Raw genomic sequence first — 23,711 nt, 5'->3', positions numbered from 1 at the left:
AGGACAAAGTTATGGGAGAATATTTTAAATAAAGGATAAGGCACAGCGAGATGAAAATGGGAACAAAGAATAGTAGATTCAGTGTTATTTTCTCCTTCAAACAGCCAACTACTTACAGACTTGTGTGCCCTACTTTATGTCATAGCATGAGAAGAATCTCAAAGAGTGCACATCAGGGCCGGACATAGGAATAGACACACCACTGGTTTGTGACCAAGATGCAAAGAAGGGATTCCACTTACTAGAGGAAAAACTTTAACAGAGAATATGTTTGAATATCCCAAGACGCCAAAAAAAAGCTGGTTGGAGTATGTGCCAATACGGGCTTTAAGCTAGATATACCTCAGGACTCCAGGCCCTCCAATTAAAGTAAGAAAATGGCAGGCAATCGAACTAGGGAAAACTGCCATATGAAAAGTGAAGTACTTGCAAGCATGAAAAAGTAAGCCAAGTCTTTTACTACATTTAACCTTAAAATAAAAGCTAGTTACAAGGGTGTACAGATTTTTCTGTTTCTATATTTATAAATCATGTTTTATTAAAAGAAAAAAGGTACTTATCAGGAACTCAAGATGCGTTGTGCATGAAGAGAGTGCTCAGTGCTTCTGCAAATAATAATTTCAATTCATGTTGTGCTCTCTCTCTGATAGGCAGGTGATGTGATAACAGAGCTGGAATCTGTAGATGAAGACTGGATGAGTGGAGAAATAAAAGGAAAACGTGGAATATTTCCCAAGATTTTTGTGCAAATTCTGTAAAATCATGAGGCTGGAACCCAGTTTTGCTTCTGTATGTAGAGGCGGCAGATGTTCATCTAGCTAGCACAAAGGCACATGATACTTCAGAGTTAACACCACTGAAGTTATCTGATTTAATGCTGCGACTGTCAAATACTGTTTTGCACTATCTTTCTAGAAAGAGAAATATACAGTGTCACATTATACATCAGAGGTTCCTGAAGGCAAAAGTATTAGGAAAAACTAAGAGTTTACCATCATGACAGTTTACTTAGTTGTACTTGGCAAATGCTCCAAAAGAATGGATAAAGCAGTTTGCCCCAGCTAGGGCAATAAAATACGGTACAGTAACTGGTAGTTGCCTGAATTGGTATTAATTTATCTTGCATATAAACTGCATAAATTAATCGTATTTTATAATCTGTATAAATTAGCCTTTTAAAGACATGTTCTTGCAGATTTAACTATTATTACATGTTCAGTATGTATAACAATCTTAATATTAAGATTTCACTGACAGCTTGAGTTCATATCCTCTGAAGCAGCAGCAGTGGAAACCACTTGTTTTTACAATTGAGAGGGTAGAAAAGATACTGTTTATTATCCCATAGCAAAGAAGTACCAAAGACTTATTTATCCTATATGCTGTCTGTAGAGAGGTTGCCTTTCTATGTATAGGATGTTCTGTTCTTAAACCCAACCCCTAAATAAGCAGGAGCAGTGAAAGATCAAGAAATTTTCAGTTATTAGTTCCTTTCTTCTTGAAACTAGGGACTTAAACATTGTTTTGACTTTTTAGTGGGGTGGGGGGGTTAATAAAACTAGTGCAAGTCTATCATTTTATTCACAGAAAGTGAGAGATTGTTCTTTCGTACTCACTCCCAGTTCTTTCATGTATTGTTCACTTTGTCCAATTTATGCTCCATTTTCAGCTTCTCAAGTAGAAATACAAACATGATGCCAACTGTATTTCAGCTGAACATTCAAACTCTGCACTGCTTGAAATTGGCAAATAAATCCACCCTTTCCTACTGAACCACCAAAACAGATCTGAGCTAAATTGCAAGAAAGCTGAAAAACATCGAGCTGCCATTCTTCTTTTCTTACTTGTACATGCTTCATTTCAGTAGGAGTACTACACAGCCCTTTAATTGAGGGAGAATAACTTATTGATATAACCACTACAAATCATCTAAGTAAGGTATAAGGTATAGTATATTGTACATCTCCATTATAAATGATCTGTCAAGACTTACAGAAAGTAGAAGATACCAAGAGAAATTAACCCAACAGGCTGAAGATAGCTTACTAACAAGAAGAGAGCTAATTGTAGCAGTCGAATTACATTAACTAAAATCAGGCAGGATTACACATAGGCACAGGCAACTTTTCAAAGAAACTTCTAGAGATGTAAACTCTTTCCAGAACATTTCACTTTGGTTAGTTCTGGGTTAATAGAAAACAAGTCTTCAAGCAAATTGTTTTACATGCTTCCTGTTTTGAACTGTTGTTTACTGTAAGAAAAAAATCATTAAATCTTAATTATGCTGCAGTCTAATCTGTACCATGTTCAGTGGCACCCTGGTTCCACAAGAGGAATTATCCCTCCTTTGTACAATATAAAGAATAAGGAAACAAGGCAAATTGAGTTAGCCCATCAAAGCATACAAATTAATAGGTCACACCTCTAATTAGGTTACAAATAAAGAAAATAATCTTTTCAGTATGTTTTGAAGTCTGAATTATCACCCTGGTGACACGCTCACTTCTCAAGTTGCTTTGGCATAGCCATAAAGGAGTGCTGAGATACTATAACAATGGACATGATCTGCAAATCACAGTTCAATCTAATAGAATGAAGTACTGAAAATACTTGCCTGTAAGATCTCTAGGTGTTTTGTGAAAAAAGAACTATACAACACTGACCAGCATTGCCCATCTTATAAATTCAAGAAGTTGAATTCACAGTGGATCAGTAGATGAGCTGAGAGTTGAGTCTAGATCTTTTGTCTTTGTCCTCTGCTTATAAGTAGATTATGTTAAAATGAAACAGGCATTTAACAACCCAAGGTCAGTCATAAGTCATCTCAAAGAGAGACAGAAGTGAACAACACTTATAAGTTGAGGAACCAGTACACCGATAACCCAACTCAGAACTCTTTATTGTATTAATTGCATATGTAACTGCCATCTTTATGTACACTTACGTAGATGTAAAAATGAACATTTTCATGCCCAGTTGTGGTTATTTGTACCTAAGCCTTGAATGGGATGTCTTAAGTTAAATTTGCCAAGAGCATATTGCGGAGTGAATCAGGCAGTCCCCTTGAAAGGAGAGGACATGGTTTTAAATCTGACAGCACAGAATTAAAATGTAATTCCTTTTAAAAATTAGTGACCATTATATTCAACTGGAACACATTCTTTCCTTAAAGGGTCATCTTGTCTTCTTGTGGGGTGGGGTGGAAGCAATGACAAAAATTTGTCTTTGTTATAGTGCAGCTCCTGCATCAAAGGTTTAAATAAAATGAATACCTTTCACTGTGGCTTTTTGTGCCAACTGCAATTAAGAAGCCTCCTATAGAAGTGGCAAATTATAGAAATTAACTTGGTACAAAGATACAATTTAATTCTTCCAAAACGGTGGCTGAATCATTGTGGAGGCAGATGGATGTCAAGTGTGCAATGTTTACTTATTTATTGACTGCCGCTTTTCTAAAGTTTTGATACAAAGATTTTAAGCAAATGTTGACTTTATAATTACACATAAAAGGAGGACAGGGGAGGTGTTTTTCCTATTTTGGCTTTGTTGTTAATAATTAATAGGTTTTTTCCTACCATTTTCTAATTAGATTTAAATATAACATCTCTTACATGTCATATGTACATCTAGGCAAGGCTGATAGTTTATTTTGTAACTTTGCATAGAAAATGTGGAACTTTATAGCAAGCTTCATATAACACCTTGAATATCTAAGTTGTGAAAAGATGACAAAAATTGCTGGAAGCTGCAAATTCAGAACAACAGCACCATCTAAGGGCTCTTTACATTATTGTAGCTTTGTAGATTGGTCTTAAAACTTGAAGAAATTCCTTTATCTTTGCTGTTTAAATTAAATTAATATATACTGATTTGTTTTGCAAAAAACATTCTACTTTACATTGTTAGACTTAACCTCTGTGACCACAGAACTTTGTACAGAGAATAATCTGAAATGCCTATTAAATGCAAGATATGATTCAGTGGAATATTTGAGGAAGTTCCTGAACAAATCCCAGATACATTAAGAGATTATACTGTCTTGAAAGTGAAATAGGGACTGAGTCCTTAAATATACTACAGTGGTTTTCATAATCTCTAGGTTTTTAGCATTTTTGTTAAACTGCCAACTTTGAAAATGAATATCTTCATAAACAGAAGAGCTTTTTCCATCAAATTTTATATACAATGAGTAGAGTACAAAATAAGCCTTTTTAAATTCTCTAAATCCATGAAATGTCTTCAGCAGTATGGTACCAGTATGAATTTGTATTTAAACCAATAAATGTTTATATTTGTGTCTGGGTTGTGATTGCTTGTGTTTACATTTATAACGTAGCAATTATGATTAAATGAGAGGATTGGTTAAACATCCTTAAACACACAGAACCAAATTAATTTAAGTTTGTAATAAAAACTATTGTTTTGTCCAATTCTAGACCTCATCTACACCAGTTTTTTATCAGCATCATTTCAGTTAGTGAGATTTTCCTCTTTACGGAAACAAAGATGCCACTATCAAGATGCCTTATAGCAGGACCAAAGGAAATTACATTACTAATAGTTGTTTTATATTACTATAATTGCAGCCACTGCAGGGGGCTACATGCTAATATACTTAATGAAGTATGCACATGTAACTGTGCTTAGTGTCTGTACAGCACGTGGGCTGAAAAAGAAACAGAGTACAAATATGACTAAAAACTGGTCATCCTAGCTTTCTTGTTCTTGATGGTTTAATGCACATTTAATTACCTCAGCCCCTTTCAAACAAGGAGGAATGGGAGTACCTCACCTGAAAACACCCTGCTGATGGTTATGGCACTCTCCTGAGAAGCAAGTTTAGATCTTACACGAAGACTGAATGTAACACGGTCTTCAGTCTAAAGGACTGCTGCAGATGCTGAACTGTTGGCCAAAATGGTGATTAACATCTTACTCGTTTTGAAATACTGACACCTAAACCTAGGAGATTCTTAGCTACAAAGACTCAGTGGAGAAGCACCTCTGTGCAGCTCTGACCAAGGTGACCGACTCCTAGAAAAGGGCAGGATTGACAACCCTGTCTTCTGTTTATGATGAGCTGCCATTTGTAGCCTCTTAGCAGGCTGGTTTATGGATCTCTCAGGTGCCCAATGCAGATCTCAAAAGGGTCATGAGCACTTGTGGCCTTAACAATTGAGTTGAATCAATCCAGGAACTGCTGCAATTACCTACCTGCTCAGACTGCTGGTTGCCCCTGGTTTACACAATACATGAAGCAAGTTTTACAATGCTATGTGTGTCCATTGGCAGGAAGCGTTTATAGTTTAGACTCACCTGCCCTCCTTCCTAGCCATTTGAAAATGCATTAGGATTACAAAATCAACCAGCAGAATTCACTCAAATCATTTATTCCCCTTGTTGAGTGGTTTCTCAATGGAAGCTTTCTGCGCATAGGAGAGCGCCGAACAATATGGTTGAGCAAAGATAAGTTGGTTATTTCCTTTCAGGCCTGTTTTGCTCCATTCCCATTTTAAAACATATGGTCTACACATGCCTTCAGGTAGTAGTTTGTTTTAACTGAGATCTCTGTTGAGATTATCCTAGTTTCAAACACCCAAGATTTATTTTGCAGGGTATAGTTGGTATAGTAATTTGATCCTCTTTTTGTATGTTTAAATTATGATAGTAATTGTATACTCCAGCAGTCCAGAGCCAGCAAACCCTCTTCCAAAATAAAGCGTAACTGGGGAATTAGATATTAAGCAACACTGGCTCCAACTGCTGTTTCCCTTCCTGATTGTGTTTGAAAGACAGAAGCACAAACTCCGAGCTGTTCATTCAAAGATTTGTAAACACCTCTTCATGAGAAGAGCTGGGGAATCTGATTGGGCAATTGACCTGTAGATCTCACAAGACATTAATTTGGCCTGATGGTTGTCTAGATTTTGATAAGGTAAAAAACAAGGGACAAAAATACTTTTACCTCCCCTACTTTTTCACCTGGGACACACAGCAAGGCACCTTTGTTTTTTTATTGTGGACTGTGCTGTGAAAGGTATTGAAATCGCAGGTATCCTCATTGCAAGCCATTAGGACTTTTTGGGTAAATGATTCCAGGGGACTGGACTTAAAGGGTCCTAGATGTGCCTTTCAGGCCTATGCTGCAAAAATCCTGTTAGGCATACCTGAAAACAATGATAACACCTCAACTGATAGATGTTTTCACTAGCCCACTATTTTTTTTTTTTTTTTTAAAGTAAAGATGCAGGTTCATCCTGGCTTCATTTTGAACACAAAAATCCATTTTTATATTTGACACAATATACTGGGGAGTTAACAGTAATCCCTCAAAAAATCCTGCACAGCTTGAGGAAAAATCAAGAAAAGCAAGTTCAACACAGCCATAAGTATGGAGCTTTTATAAGTATAGAGAAGCACAGGAGCTACACAGATGCCAGGGAGACGGGTCAAATCAATGCAATTGTTCTTCTGGTTAAGTGCATTTTTTTCCCCCTTCACATGTCAGCACCCCAAATTTTGAAGCAACTTCAATTTTCTATGCTCTCATATAAAAACAAAAAAGACTGCTGTTCTACCTGTCATACATCAGGCTATCACCAGTGGATAGCCTCAAATCTGTAGAGGGTAGCATATTCATTCAGCTTCCTTCCTCTTTGAAACAAAATAATCCTTAGGCAACAAATACCACTTTGATAAATAACGAAGCATAAGAGAAATTCAGGCACAAGTATAATAAAAGACAACAGCCAAAGCCACCCCAGTACGACTGGTTTTGGAGTAGGCTGTTTCAGTAGCATTGTATTCTTAATATGCTGTATGTACCAGCAATGCAACAATGGTAACTGTGAGTTTGTTTTTTTGGCTTTGTTAAAAGTTCACCTTAGAATGTAAGAGATACTGGAACAAATAATTTTAGTTCAGCTTATTTGTGGAAGCTGATCCGATTATATTATAGAACAGCATACATACTTAACTTCAACAGCATTAGGATGTTTGGACTCTATTCTTCCAGACAGAAGGAAGTTATTACCAAGCAGTGCTGTACCCCTCTCATTCTTTTGTCCCCCAAGAATCTAATTGGCATTGTTCCAAGCTCTGAACAACTAGAGTGTTACACATACCTCCCATTATAAGTGCCAAATGGGAGCAGAAAAATAAAAAGCTGTTTCATTTCTGGAGTTCGGACAAGTTGGCTATTTTTGTTAAATCTTTAAGGCAGTGGTTTTCAACCTTTTTTCATTTGCGTATCCCTTTGAATCGTTAGTGTGGGCATTCACATTCCTTTGAACTATACTAGTAATTTTTTGCAGACCCCTTAGATAATCTTGTGGACAAAACTTTGCTTCCACAGTAAAATAATTGGCATTAAAACCTCATTTCATCTATAGGCAGACACCAAAATTGCCTTGGGGAAAAGGCTGCTATCGAGTCAAAGGTTACAAATAGTAAGTTGAAGCATACATATGTAAGTCTTGGGCCTGGTTAAGACAGGGATGAATTTCAGAAGTATATCAAGCAGTTGTCTGCTCCAGACCAGCCCACTTCTACCAAGAAAGCTACAATTATGAAGCACAGGTCACATTCAGTCATTACCATGACAAAAATACCACTACTCACGATGAAGAATACCCCACAGCCTGTATAAGCAGTTTCTAGTATTACCACACACAGATGCACTACTTCTGTACATTAATTTTTATTTTTTGGATCCAACTTTGATTTTTAGACAGACTCTTGCACAGGGGGCTCATATCCGTCGGCTCGCTCTACTTTGGTGCCTGCCTCATCCCCAGCAGGCTTTCCAGCACCACCGCCTTCACCATGTAGTTCCATCAGCTTGCCCACTTAAAAAAAAGAAGTAGTAATATTGCAATTAAGTATTAAGCAACATATATATTTAATAAAATTACAAGCGTTATGCTCAAGTTGCTGACTTAATTCCATGTTATCTACAGAACACTGAACTAATTAAAACACCAGAATGTTAATGTACACCTAGCCTAAACACCTGTTGTAATGGCTTCCCATGGCCTTAAGCAGATATATTTGAAATACACCCTTTTAGTGAAGTACAAAGGGACCATAGAGGCATTCAAGCAGGTTTTTGCATTAAAACATGGTAGTTCCATGAAGGGTTAACTCTTTAAATGATTCTTACTGCCCTAGGGAGGCGGAGCTGGGCTCACATCACTATAGAATTGCACTGCTTCCTGTTTCCTTGTCGGCAAGAGGAAGTCCTTTCTGCCCAAGTAACACAGGATTTCCAAAGTGGATTCCTGCTCCTGCCATGCCAAAAATACCTGTTCCTACAATATTAACAACTCTGCCATTACCTAACAAGCCAAGCTGGAGAAAGGCACCAAGCAGCAGGGGGCTTTTCTTTCCTGTGCAGTTTTGAACTTGGAACCTTTGAGGGGCAGATGTGATCAATGACAGATGACCTATGTGGGCACTTGCCCGCACAGTAAGCTGAAGGAGCTCAGGAGCAGCAGTGGCAGACTCCAACCATGCTGGGAGGAGTACAGCATGCGCCAGACCTGCCAACACTGGACTTAACATATTAGATCTTTTCTGCATTTGTTTCCCTGAACTCCTGTTTTTCCACAACTTCACTAACCAGTGCTCTTAGTTTATCAAAATCTGTCCTTTTCTTAACTACAGACCTATTCTGTTTGTCCCTCCACTTATTTAAAGGATAAGATTCACTTCATTAAAATTATTTCCTATGGGGTCTGGAATTTGGATCAGAAGCCACAGGTAGCAGAGGTCCACTGGCTGAAGTGAAACCTTTTTGGCCATGGAAATGGAAGAGGTGCACTCCCAACACACCTTGGGGGTGGCAGACAAAATGACCCAGGAGGTGTAGTTCCACAGGCAGCCATCATAAGCCCTTTCCTCCGCATTCAGCTGTCCTTGGACAACCTCCACAGGCTTGAGGGGAAGCATGCTGGGAATCGCTGCATACCACCCTCCTTGGCTGCAAAGCGCTAGCAGTACAGGCCCTTGCAGCACTCCAGACAGCAAGATGCTTGAATGCCTATATGCTTACCCCTTACCACGCTTCCGAGAAATTTGTAGCATGGCAAATAAACATCCTCCATATCCCAAATGTATTCACACAAAGGAGCTGCACTGGTTTTGTGAACTTAGACAAGGCCATAGAAACAAACTACAGAGAACCATTTAGTGCAATTTCATTTTTCTAATGGGTTCAAATAAGCTGAGCCTAGTTGCAAAACCCAGCTACTTGCATTGCTCTCATTGCACGAACACAACCAATAGCCTGTACTATATGGGAATGTCAGAAAATGGGAAAGTATTATCATTTGGTATCATCTGGGACCGAAACACGTTGTCATCATTCATTCCCGAGATAAAACATTCAGTGTTTCTAGTTGTGTGCAAGTAAGAACTCTAACTATAGCAAAATAATTTATCATTTATCTGACTTCATAGTTTGGACACTTCAGCAAAGCTAAAGGAAAAGCTGTTTATTACTCTTAAGTAATTAAATATACAATGAAGCTTCTGCGGACTTCCCCCCATTCAAAGAACACCAAATCTGGCATCTGTTAACACTACTTTGGGGTGTCCTACTCATCAGAACTTAATACATAGAGGTATTATAACTTACACTCAAACTTGGGCTTCTTCAGCATCTTGACTTTGCGGACATACACATCATGAAGGGGGTAAATGGACTGACAAGCCTTTTCTATATCTTTGCCAATGCTGTCTGGGATCCTGAAAAAGTTAAGTATTTCAGTATTTGAGTTTCAAACTATTAGGCACTGTGTGTTAACAATATATGGTGTTACACCTAAAACAGAAATTAATTAAGACTAGTATTCAGCACACCAAAGCTCACTATCATCTTCATGATTCTATATTACAATCTACGTAGTTATTCATGGGCAGGATCTACATCTTTTCTGTCAAATGGTTTAATAAGTAATACTATACAACCTACTCACCTTTAAAAAAGTTTCCAAAAAATATTTAGGAGTGCATTTACACACCTACTGCTAATTCTGGCAAAATTGCTGGCATCTTCATATTTTGAAATTTTTCCAAGTCTGCCAAAAGATTTCTGCGTGGTAGTTTCTTAAATTCTGACTTTAGATTTATACCCAACAGTGAATTTAACTTGTACTGCAGACAGTACATGCATGAGTAAATAGGCATGAGCACATGAGAAATGGTAATTAAGCTTTCTTGTGTAGGAAGAGTAAAGGGTGGGGTTGGAGGGGAAGAAAAGAATGAGACATTCTTTAATTCGCAATGAAATATCAAGCAAAGTAAGTTGTTGAATCCACCGCCATCCTTCATTAAGTCATTTTACAGGGCAATAAATAACTGATTTAGTCACTTAGTTATTATTTCCAAAATCTCAAGCAATCATTTTTTCACCCTACTTGTCCACACAAATGCTTATAATAATCTTATAGGATTAGCACTTTTTAAAGTGTGAACCTCCTTCCTTTGAGACAGTGCAAGTAACTTATGCAAACCCAATAAAAAGTACAGATTTGCAATTACTTCTCCCAGTTAAAAATTAAAAATGAAAAAGCAAGACATACAGCTTGTTGACAACTTCTTTCAGGTCATTAGTTTGCACCTCTCGAGTCATAATTTCCATCATCTTCTTGCGGATTTGGCGGACCTGCTGGTGCTGGGCATATGAGGTTTTACGGATCTGGTTGTTACGCTTCTTGGTAAAACCAACACAGAAAAGGCGCAGTAGGTAGCCATCGGTAGTTTTGACATCAACATGGGCTTCAATCATTGTCTAAAGAAAGTTAAATGTGTTAATTCAACCTTTTGGTTAGCACCAAAGTAGCAGCCACAGGTTCTCAGAACCTCCAGTGCAACATTCCTTAAAATCGGCGATTCTCAACTACGGCAAGATCCCCTCATGGGTGCCATGGTTTGGGCAGCAGCGGACAGCTAAGAGTGCCCTAATGTCCTGCGCCTGCTGCACAGCTTTCCTCACCTTCTCCTCCTGGAAACAGGCACACAGAACACTTCAGCATCTCCCGGAAACAGATGTACAGGTTGGGTTGAACAGGAAAAGGCTGCAGCACAAACCAGTGCTCCAAAAAGGACTTTGACAGAATCCTACTGAAACAGCAGCCCATGCATGCTCCAGCCCTTTCAGTCTGGATGCACACAAGGCACAGGACCACTTTTATCTGGCAGCAGTGGCAGCTCTTGGGCGAGAACCGCTGTGATAAGTTGAGCCAGCACAACTATGGTTCTTAACTCAGGATACTGCCACATTCATAGAACTTGGTAAAAGGTGCCCTGACTTGATAAGGGTTGAAAGCTACTGCCTTAAACTAATACTCAAGATCTATTAATCACCTGCCCCACAAATTTTTAAGTTTTACAATAACAAGCTCCAAAGTGATTAGAAATTTTACTCAAGTTTAATTAGAAACATATTATTGTCACTTGCATTTCTTAACAGAAAAGAGCATTTGGAATGGTGTAAAGGCTATTAAAGTACAAAATAAGGCTGTAAAGGCTATTATTCTAGTATGATTTTTAGAAGCAATTTGTTACTCTAATTGTACCATTGCAACTTCAGATACATCAGTGTTACTAACCTGCCACTTCTTGACCATGGAGCACATTTTGTCACGTGTTAAGTCCATTCCATGGAAGTTGGTCAGACAGTTTTTGCCCTGGACATCTTCAGTGATCAGCTTGAATTTACGGAAGGCAACTTCATCATTCTGCAGATCAGCAAGACTCACTTCAAATACACGCCCCTTAAGTCCATCAGAGGCAATTTCTATATACATATGAAATAACATCTTTTAAGATTAAAAAGGAACAATAAAAAACCAGTTTTGAACCTTCATTTGACAGGCCTCCATCAGTAACTGCATTACATTATATCAGCCTTTCTACAAGTTGCTTTTACACGGTCTGGTGAAGAGACAAGAGAAAAAGACAACTAAGACCTGAAATTAAAAAGCCCATGTTTAAAAAAAACAAAAACTCTTGTATATTTACACCTTTGTGCGCAACATTGTTCCTTGATGGGGAATCCTCTCCTTCTAACTTTCAGTTTCCTTGGGAACTAGTTCATTACTTCGTTTTCACATTCGTGAGACATTTGAGCAAGAACTATGTGCTCCTTAAATGCTATTACTAACTATACTTGTGATCAATAAATAATAGATACTCCTCCTTCATATTCCAACACTGCAGCATTGGCAGGATTCTCACTCCCCCAAGTATTAGCCAACCTACACTTAATCCATCCTAATGTTGTGCGACTGCTCTCCCAATTTCATTGTTCATTATCTGGCAGAGATGACCTTAATAGAATACAGTAATCTAGGTATGGCATCAATTTACAGGGAGAACTGTTCAGCACTATCCAGGATGCCTCAAGATGCTCTTGCCCAGAAGGCAGTTGTTGCTCCCACATTCCAGTGAAAAAACTTGTAGGTAACTGGCTAGCCAGGACCACAAGGTGTTTTGCAGTTCCTGTGTGTCCCCTCCCCCAAAATACTAGTATTATTTTTCCTCAAATCCATACGTGTAATTTGCCACCCAAAATGCTAACCTTTAACAGGTACTCCTCATGATTTACTTCATCAGTCATAGGTGATCAGATACCCAACTCAACTAGGGCAACTTAATCTGAAGAAGTCCCTCTAATCAAATGGAGAAAACCATAAAAACACCCAAAAAACAGCCAACAGGCTTCCATACAACTTGACTAGTTTTTGTCAACCAGGACCAAACAGTTAACTTTGCACGTCAAGAGATGAGGAGCTCTTCCAAACTTTATTTAGAAGGGTTTGGTTTTTTTTTAACTGATTCCTTCTTAATGGGACAGTGCTTAAGCCTGGCCTTCAGCAGACAATCAAATCAGAAACTCCAAAAATTAACAAACAAGTAAGTTTTAAAAAATCTCCACCCAAATCCTAAAGTTACCCGATACTTGTAACCTTAGGATTACAAGTTCAGCCTTCACAAGGGAAGGCTGAGGGTGGACCTTGTGATAGTCTATAAACTCACTGGGGGGGGGACCAGAAGGGTTTGGGAGAGACCTTGTCTCCCCTAGCGCCCCCTGGCATAACAAGGAATAATGGACACAAATGACTGGAAAGCAGGTTTAGATGAGACATCTATAAGAACTACTTCACAGGGCAGCTAGGAGCTAGAACCAACTTCCAAGGGAAGTGGTGCTGGCTCCTACCCTGGGGGTCTTTAAGAGAAGGCTTGATGCCTACCTAGCTGGGATCATTTGAGCTCAGTTTTTTCTCCTGCCCTGGCAGGAGGTAGGCCTTGAAGATCTATAAGGCCCCTTCCGACCCAACTTCTATGATTCTTGTGCTGCGTTCCATTATCTGCACTAGCACGCTTTAACAACACGAAGCACTCACTGGTTCCTTGGGTCCTGGTGACGAGTGTCTTCCCAATGTTTCGGATATTAAACATTGCTGGTGCTTTGACATCGTACCAATCCTTCTTTGAGAAGGGATCGACCCTTAATTTTCAAACAAACAAAAAAAACAAGCAGATTCCCACTTATTTTTCAGATATAAAAATAGACAGAAAGCCATACCCTCCCACTTAACACGTACAGCCTAAGCATTTGGTGACCACATTTCTTTATCACAGCTGCTAAACCTTACAGTGCCACATTAGTAAGGCAGGCTCAGGACCCCTCCAGTCACAGATGCATTCAAGCAGTGATGCCCGACCTTTTTTTTAAGCAATGGGTCAGATGAGTGTCAGGCTGGTCTATGGGCCAGATCTGGTCCACGGGCCTGAACCAGTCACATAAACAGGAATTTGGCTCCAGGGAGTCATGGCTACATTAACTGCCACCACTCCGTGGCCACCAAGTCTCCAAATCTGTAGGGAGACCCCCAGGCCGGATAACGTGGCTCTACAGGCTGGTCTCCAGCCCGCGGGCAGAGCACCCCTGCCTTAAAGCAACAAACACTTGCAAGGCCCACTCTCTCACAGGCTGACAAGGAGAGAAAAAAATAAGAGCCAGGCTCGCAGCTGTTCTGGAAAGGGGGAACCAACGCGAGGTGCCACTCGGCAGCTTGCGATCTCACTCCTAGAGCGATACACCAAGGCCCTTGTCCAGCCAGCCTGGAACGCACACGCCCTGCGAGGGCTCTGCACTGACCGGGCCGGGACCCTGCCACGTGCGGGGCCAGCGCCCTCCTGCAGCGCGCACGCGCCGCCGGCCGACCGCCCCAGCCTCGCTCTCGTCCCGGCCACGGCCGCCTCCCCCCGGGCGCCCCCGCAATCCGCCCGGTATCGCGGCCATCCTGCCGGCGCGGCGCCCGGCTCCTGGCCCACCGGGCTGCCCGCAGCCCGCCGCACGCCGCTTACACTTTCTTCTTGGCGCCTTTCTTGCCGCCCTTGGTAAGCCGCTTGTTCTTGCCAACCGCCATGGTGCCGCCCCGGAGCCAAAGAGACCGAGCGCTGTTAGTCTCGCGAGATTATACGAGAGTCTGACTCGCGTGAGAGTTCCGCCTGCCGAGTTCTCGCGGTATCTCGAAGCCTTTCCCGCCCCGGCTGCTAAGCTTTCGGCTCGTCCTTCCCTCCAGTGTCCTCTGGTGGCTGGAGGGCGATCGGCTTCCGGGGCTGAAACCAAGTGAGGCTTCCAGGATTGAACCATGTCCGGGGGGTGTTGCGAGCAGGTTCCACAGTACAGTGGAGGAGGCAGTAAGCCTTTGGCTTCCCCTCCCCCATCACAGCTGGCATCTTAGGGCTCTGGCGGCAACTGTAGGGTGTTAGAAACCGTGTCCTCCCCTCTCCTTTGATCTGCCTCTTCTCTCCTTCCCGGATTAAGAGCAAAAACAACAACATAATTGCTATTGTAATAACGATAGTGATACGATTGCAATTGTAATGATAAGAAAAAAAATACTATTATAGGGGTCGCAGTTGTAATAGCCAACGTTGCACTTGTAATATGGTAAAAGATAATATAATAGTGGCTGCAATTGTGAGAGTGATCATTGCAACTGCAATGATCTTAAGTAATAATGAAGTGCATGCAATTTTAAAAGTGATTGCAGTTGTAATACTAATGTAACAGCGGTTGTAACTAATAATAATCATTGCAATTGTAATAATAAGGGTTGCAATTGTAATAATCCTCAGTAAAGTAGTGGTTGCAACTGTTATAGTCATCACTACAATTTTAATAATATTAATTATTACAATTATCCTTGTAAGGTTAATTGTGTTTGTTATGCTTATTAATTCAGGGATCCTGGTTTTCTCTGATTTAAAAAAAAGCTCCACTTTTCAGTTAAAAAAAAATAACCCCAAATCCATATTTTTCCCATGATTAAAATGAAACCATTGTGTGTGTGTGTATGTATATATATCTCGTGTGTGTATGTGTATGTATATATATTTAGAGAGAGAGTTATAGATTAATGGTGTTTCATTTAAATCATGGAAAAATGTGGATTTGGGGTTACTTTTTTTTAACTGAAAATTGGGGATTATTTTTAAATTGGAGAAAACCAGGATCCCTGTTTAATGATAATGCAAGTTTTTTATTGTTGTTGTGTATCTGGGGAGAGAGAAGGTACAGGCTAAAGGCCTCTGCCATCATTTCCATTAGCATTATCATTTAGATGATGATTATTTAGGTTTAGAGCCCACACTATCCAGCAAAGCCAGGTGAGATCCTCAGGAGATTTAAACTAAATCCTAAGGAGGCATGGGATATTGGCAGCTTGTTTTTTTGAGATTCCTAAGGTCACACCTGGACTTTTCTCCTAAACCTCCAGGGCTTGAGATTTAAAACAAAACAACCTAAGGAAAGCTGCAGGGCTGGAATGCCACTGCCACAGGCTGCAGTCCAGTCCTTGGAGGGTCACAGAAGCACAGACCTAAGAGTTGGCTAGCAGGGAAGCCATGTACCAGCCAATGGCAAGGCTGTAATAATAGAGGATTGGGCACCAACCTGCTAAGGCCTCAGGCCCTAGGTACAGCCTTATTTGGCCATGCATACCTCCATAATAGGCTCTGCTGCAACTTGTGGTTTTGAGGCCATCTACACAACAATCCACCTTCCTGGGGCAGCTTCTCCACCGTGTGTTTCATGCAGGTGGGGCCAGGGCCAGACACAGGTATGGGCAAACCGGGCAGCTGCCTGGAGTCCGGACAGAAAGGGGGCCTAAAACTGGTTTAAAAAACTATTGTTATCATAATTATCTGTGGCAAAGGCAAGCCCTGATACTAAAAGTTCGCCTGGGGCTGCCACGAGTCTAGGTATGTACAGTGCTGGGTGGGACCCATCTCAGAGAAGGTAGGACAGCTACTACCTTAAGCAAAAACAGGACTCTAGGGACTAGGCTGCCATTGCTGCTCTCACAGTGCCACTGAGTAGCAGTATCAGTGAGGGCTCCACATAGACGCATACACACACTTTGCTGAAATTATTTTGGTGGTCCGTGTATGCATCATGTTTCATGTTCTCCCATGTTCAACCTTGTCTTTCAGTGTTGCCAGAATATTGTGTAACCTGGGCACACCCAAGTATGTGGTCCCCTCTCCAAATAGAATGGGTAGGTAGCTAGGCAGCATTGCTGTGAGAGGGATCTGCAAAATACCAGCCGGTTCCCTCTATTCCCTATAGAGTCATGCCAGGACAAGGGATAGCTTAACTATATACAAATGTATTAATATTTACAAGGAACCTTAAAGGATAACTTAATATGCAACTGATGCAGATGTTTAAGATAATATAGGACCAATAACCTTATTTCGCTACATACTATTATAGGGGTTAGAGTTGTAATAGCCAACGTTGCAATTGTAATATGGTAAACGGTTATATAACGGGATGACCACAACTAGGGTTCAGGTAAGTTATAAGTAAACACAAGTAGGTAATGGGGAGGGTTCCCAGCAGGACCTCAATATAGATTTTACACTCTAATGCTAGTTTCCTTACTGATATGGAAGCACACAATTCACAGGATACAGTACACAAAATATAAGGCACAGTATCATACACTATAAGGCACATAAGCATACAAGTAACTTTAAACCGTTAAAAGGATCCCCAAGGTCCCCTCCTGGGGCCTGGATTACGCTCTAGTGACCTGTGAGGGAAGACCTTATTGCCCCTTGGGCCTCACACCAAGCCCCTAGGCAGCCCACAAAGTCAGAACGGACTGTCCCTGGACCTCCTCTCCAGGAACCCCTTTCTAGCCAAGAAGGACTTCCCCTCCCCTGTGGGAGCCCTGTTCTCCAGCAACTCACAAATCCGATGCCCAGGTGGGGTTCCTCATCCCTTTAGGTGAGTGGCTTCTTGTTCAGAGAAGCCTCTAGAGCCTCTGGCTTCTGGGCCTCTCCCTATTCAGGGCCTTGAGTACCATCATGTGCTCTTGGGGGCTTTGGCTTTTGCTCAGGGTTGGAGGCCTGTACCACCTCGCGGGGCTCTGGGGCTTGGTCAGCTCCTGGACCCTGTGTGCCGCATCTCCTGCACCGGGTTCCCCACCACGTGCCAGGAGTTGGAATCTCAAGCTGCCGTGGATGGCTCCTGGAGTCTCGCTGGCTCCATGCACCAGGAGCCCTGGCCGCACACCAGGGGTTGCAAACCCAAGCCTCGTGTTCCTGGGGTCTGGCTCCGTGCGCTGTCAAGTGGCTGGAAACCCAAGCTGTCTCTCACAGCTCCCAGGGTCTTGCCCCATGCTCTGCACTGTGCACCAACTGGGGTTGAAGCCATCTGCCTGTCCTGTCCAATGAGAAGTGTCCACAGGGGCTTTTCAGGGCAGCAGCATCCACCCTCTGAGCAGCTCTTCCCCAGCTCTTCTTAGCCCCACTCTCATCTCCATCCCTTGACGCATCTGCTCATAGGCTGGGCACACTGTTCTTTTATTCTCTCCAGGGGCTCTGCCTCTGGAGTGCTGTCGGACCTGCAAAGTCCAGTCCTCAGTCAAGTCTGGGTTCTCCACTTTGCCCTGTGTAGGGGTGGGGTAATCCCCTCCCCAGCCATTGTCTGATTGGTGAGAATGCTACACCAATCACAATAAAGATTTTCCCAAGCCCGGCATGCCAGGCTGTTATCAGTAAGTCCGCCACACTGTGTTCAGTTCTGACATCTGCCATTTGAGGAGGAGGTTGGTAATGAGAAGAAGGTTCCCAGAAGATCAGCAAAAATTATTAAAGCACTTGAAAAATAACCTCTACTGCTTAACACTCAACGAGTTTAATCGATTTAATTCCAGAAAGATAAAAATTAAGGGGGTACTTGATCACAGTACATAAATACAGGAAAGGGAAAAGCCATAAAAAAGTTTCTAGCTGATAAAGTTAAAACCAAATCCAATGGCTGTAAGTGGAAGCTAGACAAATTCATACTAGAAATTAAGCATGAGCTTTTAAGCAGTGAGGATAATTAAAACAGTGAAATGGCATATTTGTAACTGTGATAGGTTCTCTTATCACTAGAAGTTTGTTTTTTTTAAGCAAGCTGAGTTATGTTTTAAAAAAATATTTTGTGGCTCAGGGAAGTCCCATGCCTTGTATCACCGAGGTCAGGGTACAATACTAAGTCAATTGGTCAGCCTGCAGCACATGCCATAAGTAGCATGGACAGCCTATATGTGTGACATGCAGCAAATCAGGGAAGGAGAAGGCAACAGTAGCACATAGGAAGCAGAGCAGTAGATTTGGCAGTGGAAAGGGATCAGAGTAGCATTTGGGGGGGTGCAGGGCTAATTGTGGCACAGCTGCCAAAAAAGTTGGCTCCCACTGGTCTAAGTGATCATGTTGGCTCCTTTTTGGTTCATAACGATTCACCTATTCAGAGGTACAGTTCATTCCTCCCAGAGTTGTACCAGGTTTCCTGCAGTCAACAACTGCTGCATATAGCATGCTTCTTTCATGTTTCAAGCTTTTCTTCACAATTGTACAGCTAGAGGTTTGGGGGTTTTTTTAAGACATCAAAACAATTCAGTTTTGCCATCACAAGATTCCAAGGACCTGAGCACATGTGTAAGTCCTGGACAACAACTCAGCAGCTTTTTATTCACACTATAAACATTATAGATCTTTCTCACAAAGTATGATCATTTGCATAACTGCTGCTGCAACATGGACAAAGAAAATTGTTTCCCAGAAGAGGTACAGTAATTCGTGTCTAGGCTGACTTGATAAGTCAGATATAAACATCCTACACCCAAATAGTAAAAGAAATTTTATATCCTGATCATATTTCACTGCCAGACTACATTGATACACTAAGCCTGCTTAAGCAAGGGTTTGTTGGAGTATTTCAGTATTTTGCCAGAACAGCAGTATTGTTTTCATTGCCTCATCACTTTCCAGCAAAGAATTCAACAGGCACACCTTAAAACCACTGGATTTCATCACCACCCTACCAGAAGGACCAGAGAATGTGGCAAGACAGGAGAGGGGCAGGGATTTTAATTTCCCTCAGGGATTGGAGTAGGAGGGGGGAAATCTTGACTCGTTATGGCTCTAAGACAAGGTAAAAGGCCCAGTAGGAGAATTTCAGGACCCTGCTCCAGGTGCGAATATCTGAGAAACTGTAAAAGCAGGCATGTTTCTCTCTCTTTTCTGGTTCTGAATGCAGGTAGCTTCTCTTTAGTGGTGCTGTTTCTCTTTTTATGTTATTGATTTGGCTTCCCAAGTTAAATCTTAAGTTTTCACTAATATGAATACATAAGTAAAATTGTACAACTCCTGGCCAACACCCTGCATTTCCTGGTCACTTCCTGTATCAGGTACAAAAAATTCAACAACTTCCTACTGTCTTCTGCTAGAAGAGACCAATATCAGTAACTGTGCTTCCCTCCCTCTGCGTGCCTTAGCTGGGCTCTGTTATTGCTTGTGTACTCTTTCACCAAGTTAGACTGGAACCAAGTTTAAAAGGCTCAGAAGCAGGTGGGGAGGAGAGGGAATGCAAAAAGCTAGTAAGTGCCCGAGACTGTCAGCTGGGGAAACAAATGCCAGTGTATCTGATGTTTTCAGCCTTGTACATTTTTTAACAAAGGAAGGCACTTTCAAAGGCAGAACAAGGGTTTAAATCTCAAAGCATGGCAGAAGAGAAGGAGGATGAGGAAGATGAAAGGAATCCACACCCACTCAATGCCCAAAAACTTATTTTGGAAGAAACAGCCTAGCAGGTGCTGCTGTCTACTCTAGGCCTCACTGCAATCCCCAAATCCCTTTGGGGAACAACTTCATTCTTCAGCAGAAAACTTTGATCCACACACATATAATTTGTTTTTCCCTTTCCCTCTCCTAGCACTAAAAGAAGGACATTTCAAAACCACCAGTCTTTTTTTTCTGCAGAACCATATCTCACCTTGTAGCTCTCTAACTAAACTGAGAGACTTGTTGGGTTTTATATTAATTTGATTTCCTTTCAGATGGGTGTGATAATTGAACAGGAATAGCCTGAAAGGGGTGTTCCACCCTGGAACAGTTTCTTGAATTGACAAGTCACCGATGAAAGGGAACTTTATAGACACAGGACTAAAAAATAACCTCATCTGCAGGTGTCACCCAGAAAATAGAAATAATTGGACAGAGATTGGATTTTCTTTAAGCAGAAATATTTGCTACTACCTAATGAGCTGCTTTACCCTCCATATCAAATTCTTAAATGTTAACAGAGCCTAACCATGCAAAATTAAACAGATATAGCAAAACCTCCACTATTAAAAAGAGATTTTCTATTGTCTGTATCCACAAACTGACTGCTTACAAGTTTTCAGTAACCAACTCAAGAAAGACTGTTTTTGTTGTGGCTTGTACAGACTCTCCTTCTATTTTACTGTTTATTTTACAGGATGTATAGACATTTGCTGTCCCAGGGGAAAACTCCCCAGAGTGATTGAACCCTGGTTGTTCCCAGGTTATTTTTCTCCTGGAGTGGCCATTTTTACTTCAAGAAAAAAGCCTGAATATCTGTACACTTGTGGTTTCTCCTGGGACAGAAGCAACTCTCCCAAGGGACAATGACTGTAAAAGGTCTTAGCTATCCAACTGTAGTAATATGTTCTACTTTATCTTATGCTGTACCCTTAGGACTAGAGACATTAACAAGGATTTCATAGGGGCATTTGGTTTCTCTTGGGAGAGTCACTGCTTTAGGTTAACAGATACATATTCATTATTATTATTATAGTATTTATTTGACTGACTTGTCAAAATACCAACAAAGTATTATACCATGTGAAGAACCCAATATAACTGCAATAATTTTGTCACATTGCACATGAGGACTCTTTGCACTCCTTTGTTTAATTGATTTTGTTTTTGAACTTTGAAAAGAAATTAGTGTCTAATTTACTGAAAAAGAAAAAAAAGATTAATTTTGCTGAAAATTATAAAATTTAGTCTCAGTATAACAAGTCCTAATGGTTTTATTTAGATTTAAAAATTACACCTGCTGGTCCACACTTTTATTTTTTGTTAGTAGAATGCTAAAGCACTAACAAGTCTGTGATAAAATGTATTATATATAGTTGTATAAATACAAAGTACCTGCATATATTTCTAAAGAAGGTTCAGAGTTTCATTTATTAAAAAAAGTAGTTCATTTTGCATAAATTTGAATTTTTCTGTGCATAATTCCTTGGGGTGTAACTAATAACATCTGTCACCAGGCAGAATAAGGGAGTCTGCAGAGCATGCCAATATGCTTCCCTGGCTGCATGTATCGGTACTGCAAAATCTCAGCTCTTCAGGGCTCCAGCATTTAAATGTCTGTACACATGGCTCTGGGTAAGTTTTTCTAAACAGGAAAACAAGACAAGGAGGATTCTCCGAGTTTCTTTGAACGTATGTGCACACCCTATCTGCAGCTAACTATAGGTCTAGGGAAACCTCTAAGAATGTTCTGGTTTTGAACACGTGTCCCAATATTCTTGCCAGTTAAAAAAAATGGTGAAGTATCCATGAATCAGCATAGCAACCAAAATTAACAGAGTAGCCAAGATGACATTTGCATCAAAGAGCATTCCCAACAGGCTTGTTACACACTGACATCTTGCTCTTCTCTTCTCAAGATCTTCTACTGCCCTCAGGCCAGCCTTCCCAATACACTGAACCAGATTTCTGGCTCTGCTGTCACTACTTTGCTTGAGGCAGTAAAGCAGCTAAAACGCTAGTAAATCAGGTTCTGCAAAGATTCTCCTTGTGCAAGGTGAAGGAACAGCATAGCTACATCCTTATGTGCTATCTTTATGCCCCAGCATTTCCTTTGTGTTGAAATGTTCTCTTGAGCCAGAGGCTGACAGGTTCAAATAACATTGTTTTAAAACAGTTACACTTTGCTTTAATTTTGTCTGGCTAATGTATTTAAATGGTAAACTGGAATAATTGAAAAAGAGATTCTACTTTCACAGTTACAGTATTGTTGGAGCTGAAACGTTGTGTTTCAGTATTGTTGTGATGTGGAAACGTAAGCAATCGGTATCCACAATTCCTTAATCTGTAACTGAGTTAGTAAATGACAAGATACCTAACCCATCAGCTACTATAGTATTCTTGCAGGCACAGTGGTATTATGAAAGTACTCCTGGAAAACTCTGCTCTCTCCAGTTCCTTTCTGTTGAGGATACCCCTTCATCTAAGGGCCTGTTCCCTACTGTCTTGCACCTTGAATATAAATTTACACCCAGGTTGCCTACAGCACAGCAACATCCCCCAAGTGTTCTTATTGGTCATTTATTTGGAAACTTCCCAAAATAACTGTTCATTCCTAAAAGTTACCAGGTATCAGCTGCAATGCTGGGGTGTACCACAGAGCTTATTCATTTCCAGTTCTTCTTTCATTTTGCATATAACTCATTTAGTTTTCCTTGTTATCAATCTGACAAACAATGGAGGAGGGAAAGCATGTAAATAAGTTAAATGAAACCGTACCTTCCTTGTCAGACAGACAGGATCATATTCCCACAAGTAAAAGCTACTTTTTTCATCAACCAGTTGCAGATATAATGGTCAGAGAGGCCTGTAAGCAATGAGGTTTAAGGTGGTTTACAGTTCCTTCCCATAGGCTGTTCTGTTGCCAGCATCATAAAGGCACTTTTTAAAGGAAATTCACCATAGTCAGTAGGATATGTAGAAAGAAGTGCTCACAGTAACTCCAACGGTCCAAGGACTGAGATCATCCTACCATAATAACTGTCTGGCTCTGGTACATTTCCCTCTAGCTGTGTCTGGTAGAGGAGCACAACAGAACATCCTCAGATACTATTGCCTACAGTTAGATTCTCCAGCATGCAAGAGATTTTTCCAGTAATTTGGGGCAGAGCAAATGACACTGAGACTTACTTGATCCCAACCCAGAGCTATTCATTCCCTGACAGCTATCCTTTTTTGGCTTATAAAGAAAGAAGGAACTATGGATCTGGTTTAGTGGCCTTTCCTGAAGAGTACAGAGACACTTGTTTCCTCACACAGCTAAGAGAACAAGCTGGCTTAAAGAAGGGACAGGCAGTTATTTTAGGCAGAGGGACACTTAACAAGTTTTGGCAAGCTGTCAGGGGCTGCATAGATATCTCCACCCCTTGACAGTTGCCCCACCCCCTGGTCACTACAGTGGAACCAGAAGTCATAGAATCGATGAGTCGGAAGGGACCTAGACAGATCATCGAGTCTGACCCCCTGCCATGGGCAGGAATGAGCACTGGGGGTAGGAGGGGTCATAAGACCCCAGC

The 23,711-nt window shown here is 41.0% G+C and overlaps 2 protein-coding genes and 1 long non-coding RNA gene across 9 annotated transcripts in view; 1 reads left to right on the top strand and 2 right to left on the bottom strand.

Annotated features, from left to right (window-relative positions):
• The window catches only part of SH3D19 (SH3 domain containing 19), a 138,188-nt gene extending 133,894 nt beyond the window's left edge, over nt 1-4,294 (top strand). For 6 of the 7 annotated variants that reach the window (XM_019534466.1, XM_019534465.1, XM_019534468.1 and 3 more), the window contains one exon: nt 146-297. In XM_019534466.1, coding sequence (XP_019390011.1) covers nt 146-259 — 114 coding nt within the window. In that variant the 3' untranslated portion in view covers nt 260-297. Of the gene's footprint in view, nt 1-145; nt 298-650 lie in introns of those variants that run through there. The other variant, XM_019534467.1, reaches the window with a different exon arrangement.
• Nucleotides 4,295-7,683: 3,389 nt separating this feature from the next.
• Nucleotides 7,684-14,486, bottom strand: RPS3A (ribosomal protein S3A). The gene is made up of 6 exons (XM_019534474.1): nt 14,377-14,486; nt 13,410-13,513; nt 11,613-11,800; nt 10,584-10,792; nt 9,638-9,747; nt 7,684-7,847 (listed from the first exon to the last, which is right to left on the bottom strand). Exons 1-6 carry the CDS (start codon nt 14,436-14,438, stop codon nt 7,726-7,728), a joined length of 795 nt encoding a protein of 264 aa, XP_019390019.1. The 5' UTR covers nt 14,439-14,486; the 3' UTR covers nt 7,684-7,725.
• A 186-nt stretch (nt 14,487-14,672) lies between these two features.
• The window catches only part of LOC109309667, a 35,465-nt gene continuing 26,426 nt past the window's right edge, over nt 14,673-23,711 (bottom strand). Inside the window, exon 3 of the long non-coding RNA XR_002101001.1 lies at nt 14,673-14,825. This is a non-coding gene — a long non-coding RNA (uncharacterized LOC109309667). The remainder of the gene's footprint in view (nt 14,826-23,711) is intronic.

The sequence above is a fragment of the Crocodylus porosus genome, unplaced genomic scaffold, assembly GCF_001723895.1.
Source record: "Crocodylus porosus isolate Cpor-Errol unplaced genomic scaffold, CroPor_comp1, whole genome shotgun sequence".
NCBI lineage: Eukaryota > Metazoa > Chordata > Crocodylia > Crocodylidae > Crocodylus > Crocodylus porosus.
The sequence above is the reverse complement of the archived record's forward strand: the minus strand, read 5'-3'. Positions and strand labels throughout refer to the sequence as shown.